Below are 10,512 nucleotides of genomic sequence, written 5' to 3'. Positions count from 1 at the left end.
AAACAACAACGATTGGGGCGGTGGGCCCCACCCAGTCCAAGATTCACTCCACGCCTCTGCTGCCGCGCACCGGCGCACGGAGGGGAATCCCTGCCTGCGCACCAAACGGCCGTGCGGCTTTGTTTATGCGCGCGCGGTCCAAGACCAGACCTGGCCGAGACCGGCAGACCTCGGGGCGTGTACGGAAGCGCCCGTACCAGCAACACGTACGTACCCGACGGACGGGCGGCGATCCCCACAGCCCCCAACCGCAACCATCATCCGTCGTCTGGGATTCGGGATATTTCAGGCCCCGTTTGGTGCTCTGGGGGGCCGTCTCGTGTCGTGTCGCGTCCACCAGGGTTCAGGGTTGCTCGGCCCCGCGGCGGTTTGTTTGGTTGGTGGTTCCGCCGCGTGTGGATGGGATCCGCGAGCCAGCTGATCAGTGATCACCAGCGCCCCGGTCTGACACTGTCACTAAAGGCCGCGCGAGGCAGTGAAGTGAGTACGTACGGCTGTCCGGTGGGTGGCCCCGTTGGCGGGTTCGAAACTGACCAAACTAGTTGAAAGACTGAATTGTTGTTAGAGAAAAAAAACTGTTTCGAAAGAAAAAAAAAACGAAATACGCGTGCGTGCGTGCCTGGCTGGTCGCGGATTCCAGCGCCCCGCAAGCGGACAAGCCGAGGTGAACGCGGTGGGGCCGGGACGAGATGGGATGGGATGTGCGTGCATCATTGGCTGCCAGCCCGTAACCAACCGCCTCTCGTGCCGGGCTGCCGGCACGGGCAGCGGCAGTGTGCACGGAGGCTGTACCGACCGGCGCTCCGTGCGCGCCGGAGCGGCGGGGGGCCAGCAGCCAGCAGCCAGCTGCCGATGCCCAGTGGAGCTCGTCATCCTGACCTCCAGGCCCACCAGAAAAAACTGTTCGGACCCCCAGACGTCGTCGCGCTGTGCTACTGCTGATGACTGCTGTGCTGAGACCAGAGAGAGTTGAAACCAGCAAAGAAGCGGGTAGCACAGTGATTAGGAACGAGCGAGACAGTAATCACTACACTCACTTGTACAGCAACAGCAGACACGCGCCACATCCATGTGATTCGCAAGTGCTCATGCAAGAGCTCACACTCGCCGGGGATTACGCCAACATGTTGTTTCCGGCTGAACTGGAAGGCATCGATGTGTATGTAAGCTTGATGCAAGTTGTACTACATACAATCAAGGAACAGCAAGTGTCTAGTAGAGCCGAAGGGATGAAGGTTCTTTCTTGACCTGCCCATGGGCCATGATGGCTCAGGCCCGTGCAGGGGCCGGGGCAGGTGCAGGGGCAGCTTCCGCTGGAGGCAGTGACACCGAGCGCAGCAGCTCCAGGGTGCTCGCCAGCCCAAGGAAATGCGACAGGATGGTGTTCGCTGAAGCCTGCTCACTCAACGTGAGGGTTAACAGAGGTTAGTAGTAGTAGTAGTACAATAGTACGTTCATGTTAAAGACTCTTTAATAGTAGTAACAGACTACGATGATCAGCACAAACGAACAGCTACCAATACGTTTTCTTTTTTTTCCCCTAGTTCCGTAGCAGATTACAGCTTCAACTGCAACTCTGTCCCCTGCATCTGCAAGGTTCTACTACTATGATTAATGATCTTGAGTATGCAAATGTCTGCAGGATTCTAACCTTGGAGTGTCCTACAATTATTTGCATTGTCAGGTAGCAGGCTGCATTGATTTTGATGTTATTCCTAGATGTGATGGCGCCTTCCAATGTAGTGCTATGCCGAGTTGTTCTACTACTACTACAAGAATTCTACCAGGACAGAAATGATCTCAAGAAAGTGACAAAATACTTTTTATTGGACATGTGATTTCACTAAGCAAATATTTAGCAAACTCTATAGATGGACTATTTTCGGGTAACAATGAAGTTAAGTGCAATACTCCAAAACCACGGTCAAGGTGATTAAGGTACTTTATCCAAAAATGGCTGATTAAGGTACTTTATCCAAAAAAAAGCTGATTAAGGTAATGCTGAAAACAAGAGAATTGCACTGTTTGACTTGTTACAGGTGCAAACCTTGATGAGAGAATGATTCATACCAAATGGTAATAGGAGTAAACAATCGATTACCTGAACTAGGAAAACATCTAAAGCCAAAACAGGACTTTGCCCAGGAGCAGCAGCATAATAGGGTACTGCAGAGGTTGTGAGAGCTTTTGCTACCAAAGCACCAACAGTTGCTTGCATGCCGAGAACAGCGGCGCCCATCCCAAGAATATTAAGCACAATGCCATTTTTCAGGCTCTTAACAACATCAGCGCGTGGAGGAGCCTGAAAAGCAATTAATTAATAGTTTCACATGTATATTGATGAAATTATGCAAAAACAGTTTTCATTTCTAACTTAACCAAGCTTGCCAAACAAAGTTAACTATACAATACATATGTTAAAAAGCAGCTAGAAGTTGTCTATGATGGATAAGTCTCATGTGTGGCTGGTCTTTGTGGGGCTGTGATGCTCACATGGTCCTTGTGGCTGTTTTTCTGTTTTTAGGACAGCATCTTAGACTAGAGGACAGCATCTTAGAGGACAGCATCTTAGACTAGAGAACAGCATCTTAGCTAGGACATCATATTAGCATCTTAGACTAGCATCTTGGCATATGCTTGGCTGGCTAGCAGCCTATAAATATGTAACCCCAACCCCTCATGTTGGTATGGCATTTGTGTGAATTTGTGTGAGAAATAGACAAGAAAATTGCCCCAACTCCTAGTGTCATCCTCTCTCGATAAGAGTAAGAATTCTCCTACTACCAAGAGTGAGAATTCAGCGACTAACAACTGGTATCAGAGCCGTATTATCCAGTAGCCTGAGCATCTCTTGCTCATCTTCTCTCTCAGCCCCAGCTGTTGGCAGCAGCAGCTCCTCCGGCCACTCCTGTTCACTCCTCTCCCAGCTCGTCTGAAGCAGCCCTCTCCCCACGCAGCAGCCCCCCGGTAGCGCGTCATGTCCGCAGGGCAGTCACAGCGCTCGGTCGCCTCGAGCACACGGCGTCGGCAGGAGGCCGAACTTGCCGCGGCAGAGGAACGCGAGCGAGCGGCGGCAAGGGCGTCGAGGCTGGCAGCGGCGGAGCTGGCAGCAGCCAGAGCGGAGGCGGAAGCAGCGGCGGCGGCGAATGCAGCGCGTGCGGCGGCAGCGGAGGTCGAGGCTCTGCGCGGCAGCATCGGCAGCTCCAATTCCGCTGACGACACTGCCGACGCGGATCTCGAGCTGCTAGAGAGGGAGGCAGCGCGAGCGCGGGCGGCGCAGTGGGCAGCCGCGCACGCCCACGAGCGTGGCGGCAGCCCAGACATGCGCGGACGTGCTGGCGGCGCTCCTGGAGGAGGCGCACACGGCGGTGGCGCTCCTAGGGCAGCCGCGCACGCCCACGAGCGCGGCGGCAGCCCAGACAGGCGCGGACGCGCTGGCGGCGCTCCTGGAGGAGGCGCGCACGGCGGCGGTGCTGGAGGCGCGCACGGCAACGGTGGCGGACGGGTCGATGGAGAGCGCGGCCTTCACAGGCAGCGTGCTCTCTCTCCCTGGATCGGTACCGTGGTTACCACGGGCTCCAGGCTGTTGTCAGGGACGTCGGTCCCAGCGGTGGGTGGCCTACCCTCACCAAGACTAACTATGTCGAGTGGGCTGCAGTGATGAGGGTAAAGCTCTAGGTGCGGCACATGTGGGAGGCAGTCCGGTACGGCGACGTCGACTACGACCTAAATCGACGGGCGCTGGATGCTCTCATCGCTGCAGTCCCGCCCGAGATGCAGTTCTCGCTTACCAGCAAGCGGACTGCCAAGGAGGCTTGGGACGCCATCGCTGCGGCACGCATCGGCAGCGACCGCGCCCGCAAGTCCACACTGCAGGCACTTCGCAAGGAGTGGGAGAACCTGGCCTTCAAGCCAGGTGAGGACGTTGATGACTTTGCTCTCCGTCTCAACACTCTGTTGCAGAAGATGGTGCAGTTCGGCGACGACACCTACGGCGAGGAGAGAGCTGTCGAAAAGCTCTTCCGCTGCGTCCCCGAGAAGTACAAGCAGATGGCTCGCTCGATCGAGTCTCTGCTGGATCTCTCCACGATGTCGATCGAGGAGGCGATAGGTCGCCTCAAGGTCGTCGACAGCGATGAGCCACAGTCCCTCTCGGGGCCCATCACCACTGGCGGGAAGCTCCTTCTCACTCGGGAGCAGTGGCTTGCCAGCCAAGGTGATCGGAGGAAGGGGGAGCCTTCTTCCGCGACAGGCGACCGCAAGCGTGGCAAGCCGCGCAAGGCGCGCAGAGACGCCCAGGCCGGGGCGCGAGGACGTGCCGAGGATGATGCCCGCGGAGGCGTCCAAGGCGGCGCCGCCGACAGGCACAAGCCGGCACGAGACGACACCTGCCGTAACTGCGGCCAGCTTGGCCATTGGGCCAAGGACTGTCGACAGCCACGACACGGCCAGGCCCACGTCGCACAGGCGGAGGAGGAGGAGCCGGCTTTGTTCATGGCACATGCCAGCATCAAGCTACCTCCAGCGGTACCGGCCGCAGCGGCTCTCCTCCACCTTGACGAGCCAAAAGCACACGCCCTCCTCGGCGACAGCTCCGGCAACGACAAAACTGACGGGTGGTGCCTCGACACCGGCGCCACCCATCACATGACCGGTCGACGGGAGTTCTTCACCGAGCTTGACCCTAGCGTCCGAGGCTCCGTCAAGTTTGGGGATGCCTCCGGCGTAGAGATCAAGGGCGTCGGCTCCGTCATCTTCACCACCGTGTCTGGTGAGCACAGGCTGCTCACCGGAGTCTACTACATCCCCGCATTGAAGAACTCCATCATCAGCTTGGGACAGCTGGATGAGAACGGTTCGCGCGTGGTGGTTGAGGACGGAGTCATGAGGATTTGGGATCGTCGTCGTCGCCTTCTTGCCAAGGTTATCCAGAAGCGCAAATCGACTCTACGTCCTTAACATGCAGGTGGCACAACCCCTCTGTCTCGCTGCTCGTCGGGACGACGAGGCGTGGCAGTGGCACGAGCGTTTCGGGCACCTTCACTTTGAGGCCCTGAAGCGGCTCAGTGCCACGGAGATGGTGCGAGGCCTGCCGTGCCTCGACCATGTGGAGCAGCTCTGCGATGTCTACGTGTTGACGAAGCAGAGGCGACTCCCCTTTCCACAGCGGGCTAGCTTTCGAGCCAAGGAGAGGCTCGAGCTCGTGCACGGGGACTTGTGTGGCCCGGTGACACCGGCCACACCGGGAGGACGACGCTACTTCCTGCTGCTCGTCGACGACCTCTCCCGCTACATGTGGGTGATGGTCCTCGGCAGCAAGGGAGAGGCTGCGGACGCCATCAGACGCGCGCAGGCTGCTGCGGAGGCGGAGTGCGGCCGCAAGCTGCGCGTGCTGCGCACCGACAACGGCGGCGAATTCACGGCGGCTGAATTCGCGTCGTACTGCGCTGACGAGGGCATTCAGCGCCACTACTCCGCGCCGTACAGCCCGCAGCAGAACGGCGTCGTCGAGCGGCGCAACCAGACGGTTGTGGGGATGGCTCGGGCCCTCCTCAAGCAGAGGGGATGCCGGCTGTCTTCTGGGGAGAGGCGGTGGTGACGGCCGTCTACATCCTCAATCGCTCGCCTACCAAGGCGCTCGACGGCAGGACGCCGTACGAGGCTTGGCATGGGCGCAAGCCGGCGGTCTCCCACTTGCGGGTCTTCGGCTGCCTCGCGTTCGCCAAGGAGCTTGGCCACATCAGCAAGCTCGACAACAGGAGCACTCCGGGAGTGTTCATCGGCTACGCGGAGGGCTCGAAGGCCTACTGCATCCTCGACCCGAAGACACAGCGTGTGCGCACGGCGCGCGACGTTGTGTTCGACGAAGGGCGAGGATGGGCGTGGGACAAGGCGGTGGACGATGGCTCGGCTCCGACGTATGACGACTTCACTGTCGAGTACATCCACTTCGAGGGAGCTGGGGGAGTAGGCAGCTCTTCTTCGGCGAGCGCGTCTACCCCAGTCCCCGAGCCTCCACCGACCCCGGCGCCTGCTACACCGACAGCTCCACGCTCTCCAGCCAGGACCTCGGCTGCGATGAGTTCTTCGCCGGCTTCACCACAGCCGGCAACGCCACGCACTCCAACACCGACAGGCACCTCTCCGGGCACGTCTACTCCAACACCAGCTCGTGTCGAGCACAGCCCGGTTGAGCTCGCTACTCCGCTCTCTCACGACGAGGAGCGCATCGACGCGTGCCATGACGGCGAGCCGTTGCGGTACCGTACGATGGAGAACCTTCTCGGCGACCAGTTGGTGCCGGGACTGGTGCCTCACGACCTGGAGGACCTGAAGGCGCAGTTGCACCTTGCATGTGACGACGGCGAGCCTTGGTCGTTCGCAGAGGCCAAGAGACACGCGGCATGGCGCGCCGCGATGCAGTTGGAGATGGATGCGATTGAGAAGAACCGCACCTAGGAGCTTGCTGACCTTCCTCGTGGCCACCGCGCGATCACCCTTAAGTGGGTGTACAAGCTGAAGAGGGATGAAGCCGGCGCCATCGTCAAGCACAAGGCTCGCTTGGTGGCACGAGGTTTCGTGCAGCAGGAGGGGGTCGACTTCGACGACGCCTTTGCTCCCGTGGCACGGATGGAGTCTGTGCGACTCCTCCTTGCGCTAGCTGTCCAGGAGAGCTGGCGTGCTCATCACATGGACGTCAAGTCGGCGTTCCTTAACGGCGACTTGAAGGAGGAGGTCTACGTGCACCAGCCGCCGGGATTTGCGATCCCCGGCAAGGAGGGCAAGGTGCTCCGCCTGCGCAAGGCCCTCTATGGCTTGCGGCAGGCACCGAGGGCGTGGAATGCCAAGTTGGATTCCACACTAAAGGGGATGGGCTTCGAGCAAAGCCCGCACGAGGCGGCCATCTACCGACGGGGCAATGGAGAAAATGCCCTGCTGGTGGGTGTCTACGTCGACGACTTGGTGATCACCGGCACAAAGGATGCGGAGGTGGCGGCATTCAAGGAAGAGATGAAGGCCACCTTCCAGATGAGTGGCCTGGGGCCTCTCTCCTTCTACCTGGGAATCGAGGTGCACCAGGATGACTCTGGGATCACGCTTCGACAGACCGCCTATGTCAAGCGCGTCGTTGAGCTAGCTGGGCTCACCGACTGCAACCCAGCTCTCACTCCGATGGAGGAGAGGCTGAAGCTAAGCCGCGACAGCACGACGGAGGAGATGGACGCTACGCAGTAACGACGTCTTGTGGGGAGCCTTCGCTACCTCGCCCACACACGGCCGAACTTGCATTCTCCGTCGGCTACGTTAGTCGGTTCATGCAGCGACCGACGACGGAGCACCAGCAGGCTGTGAAGAGGATCATCCGCTACGTTGCGGGGACTCTCGACCACGGCCTCTACTACCCGAGGTGTCCTGGGGCGGCACACTTCGTCGAGTACAGCGACAGCGACCACGCCGGCGACATCGACACCAGCAAGAGCACGAGCGGGATCCTCTTCTTCCTCGGCAAGTGCCTTGTTAGCTGGCAGTCGGTCAACCAGCAGGTGGTGGCCCTGTCCAGCTGAGAGGCCGAGTACATAGCGGCCTCCACCGCTTCGACTCAGGCGCTCTGGCTCGCTCGACTGCTTGGTGATCTTCTCGGCAGAGACACTAGAGCGGTGGAGCTCAGGGTGGACAGCAAGTCCGCTCTGGCCCTGGCAAAGAACCCCGTGTTCCACGAACGCAGCAAGCACATCCGGGTGAGGTACCACTTCATCCGAGGCTGTTTGGAGGAAGGGAGCATCAAGGCGAGCTACATCAACACCAAGGACCAGCTTGCGGACCTGCTCACCAAGCCCTTTGGGAGGATCAAGTTCCTTGAGCGCTGCTCTAGGACCGGGATGGTTCAACTCTCCCACAAGACGACGCACAAGACTTAGGGGGAGAATGATGGATAAATCTCATGTGTGGTTGGTCTTTGTGGGGCTGTGATGCTCACATGGTCCTTGTGGCTGTTTTTCTGTTTTTAGGACAGCATCTTAGACTAGAGGACAGCATCTTAGAGGACAACATCTTAGACTAGAGGACAGTATCTTAGCTAGGACAGCATATTAGCATCTTAGACTAGCATCTTAGACTAGCATCTTGGCATATGCTTGGCTGGCTAGCAGCCTATAAATATGTAACCCCAACCCCTCAAGTTGGTATGGCATTTGTGTGAGTTTGTGTGAGAAATAGACAAGAAAATTGCCCCAACTCCTAGTGTCATCCTCTCTCGATGAAAGTAAGAATTCTCCTACTACCAAGAGTGAGAATTCAGCGACTAACAGTCTATGATAATTGATACTCCCTCCGTTCCAAATTATAAGATGTTTTAGCTTTTCTAGGTTTATAATTTTTGCTATGCACTTAGATATACACTATGTTTAGATGCATAATAAAAGCAATGTATCTAGAAAAGTCAAAACATCTTATAATTCGAAACGGAAGAAGTAAATATCATGGTGTGAACCACCACGGTAGCACAAGGAATGTCATTAGGCAGGTAAAAAAGATGAGCCAAAGCCGGTGGGAAAGAGGTGCAGAGATTTTTCACTGGAAAGAGGTCTACGAAGACTTTTGGGAAAACTTCTTTCATGTGAATAGTTCTGTTATTGCGGCTAACAATGTAAAATCAGTGCATAGTTGAGAAAAGGGGGTACTACCTTAGCAGGTCCTTTTGATGTTCTTCTAAGCCTTTCAGAGAGACGGATGTAACCAAATGACCAGAAGACTGAGATAAAAGCAGCAGCAATACCAGCCGCAGTTGCATAGAATGTAAAGGGTGCTGTCACCTTCCCCGTTACAACTGTAGAGAATGCCAAAATTCCAGCAGAAACAATTGTGCACACCAACTGGGACCAGAACCCAAAGGTACCCAAATTCTTGAAATACCTTGCTGTTTTCTCTAGTCTCCTCATAACCTGTCCATTTAGCCAATAAAAAAGAAATAGAGAAAAAACGATATTTCAGAATCACTATACATGTGCGAGTCCATTTAGAGACGAGCAAGAAACACACAATCAATTTAACAATGACACCATGTCAATAAGCAACATGATTTCAAACAAAAAAAAAGTGGAGATTAACCAGCTCATTGTACTAGAACTTCCATAATTTGTATACCTCGATTAAATGGCATCTGAGTTAAAACTATTTTTTTCATGTCTCTTGTATTAATAAGAAACCTAAGTGCCTAGGCATGAACTAAGAAATCCTAATAAGCACATGGAACTAAACTGCAAGCATGCCTTCGTAGATGCTTTTAGAATTGGAAAGCAATAAATGCTTAACGAAAATGTCAGTCAGAAATTATGCCAGTTTCAAAATCACTGATGAACAAGAGCAATCATGCCTATCAACTATCTGACAACAAGCTGATGCTACAGTGGAGAATGAAGAATGACCAACTACCAACAAAGATCTACCCTTAACTAGCTCCCCACAAATTTGTTTGCGTTCCTTCTCCCTAGGTTGTAACAATTCCTAATAAGCGACATAACACACATCTCACCCAGTGCCGCAAAACCAATCCTGCCCAAGTGCATTTCCTCAAACAAGAAACCATCTACATAGTCCACAGCTAACTAGATTTCTTGATGGAAGGAGCCTCAAAAATCTTACCAAGGTTGCCAGAGAGCACCAGAGCACGAAATTCCTCACTCAAACTATCACATAAACCCTACTCCACCCACAGAGCACGGCCAGGGGCTTCGAACCAATAGACCAAAGGAAGAAAAGGAAATAGCAAGGCACCTGCTCGAGCTTGACCCGCTCCACCTCCTGCTCGGTGGGTGGAGGCGTCGGGTAGAGCGGTCCCGACGAGGGCGAGGGCGAGGACGAAGACGGGGCCGCCGCCACCGCCACTGTGAGGTGCCGCCGAGCGCTTCCGTGGACCCCACAGCTGAAGCAACCGGAGGCACTGAGTAGGGTGCGGCAGACCTGCGACGCACACGCGGACGCGGAAACCGCACGCTGCCGAAGCATCGCCGCCGCCGCCGGCGGCGGCACGGCCCGCGCGGGGAGTAGGAGCGCCTGCATTTTGCGATGAAGATGCTATCCCCTTCTGAGTTCTGATGCCGTGTTACACACCCACCCCACCTTTTCAATTTGTGATTTTCACGATGGCCATGGGCTAACGTTATAGATGGCCATCGGGCCGTGCCAGCCCGGCCCGGTGGCCCGGCGTGCCGTGCCGACACGGCACGGCATCGTGCCTCGACGGGCCGTCGTGCTGTCCGTGCCGTGCCTAGGCCGTGCTCGTGCCTGGCCAACGTCCCATGGCACGGCCCGTGAGCCGTTTTGCCGTGCCGTCCGGTGGGCACGGCCATTTTCATCAGGCCGTGCCGGCCCATGACCCATGATGCACACTTCACAGTCCACACAATCACACAGCACACAGATGACAGATCATATGATGATGAACTTATATTCAGAATGAGCTGTTTTGTGTAATACTGCCTCATTAAAAACCTTTCTAGGTAAAACTCACCC

The 10,512-nt window shown here is 56.1% G+C and overlaps 1 protein-coding gene across 1 annotated transcript; it reads right to left on the bottom strand.

The window, feature by feature from the left end:
• Positions 1-966: 966 nt before the first annotated feature.
• Positions 967-10,105, bottom strand: LOC136466751 (protein TIC 21, chloroplastic-like). Its single transcript, XM_066465253.1, has 4 exons — positions 9,775-10,105; positions 8,685-8,942; positions 2,102-2,302; positions 967-1,395 (listed from the first exon to the last, which is right to left on the bottom strand). Exons 1-4 carry the CDS (start codon positions 10,057-10,059, stop codon positions 1,270-1,272), a joined length of 870 nt encoding a protein of 289 aa, XP_066321350.1. The 5' UTR covers positions 10,060-10,105; the 3' UTR covers positions 967-1,269.
• Positions 10,106-10,512: the final 407 nt, after the last annotated feature.

This window comes from Miscanthus floridulus, chromosome 7, assembly GCF_019320115.1.
Source record: "Miscanthus floridulus cultivar M001 chromosome 7, ASM1932011v1, whole genome shotgun sequence".
NCBI lineage: Eukaryota > Viridiplantae > Streptophyta > Magnoliopsida > Poales > Poaceae > Miscanthus > Miscanthus floridulus.
The sequence above is the reverse complement of the archived record's forward strand: the minus strand, read 5'-3'. Positions and strand labels throughout refer to the sequence as shown.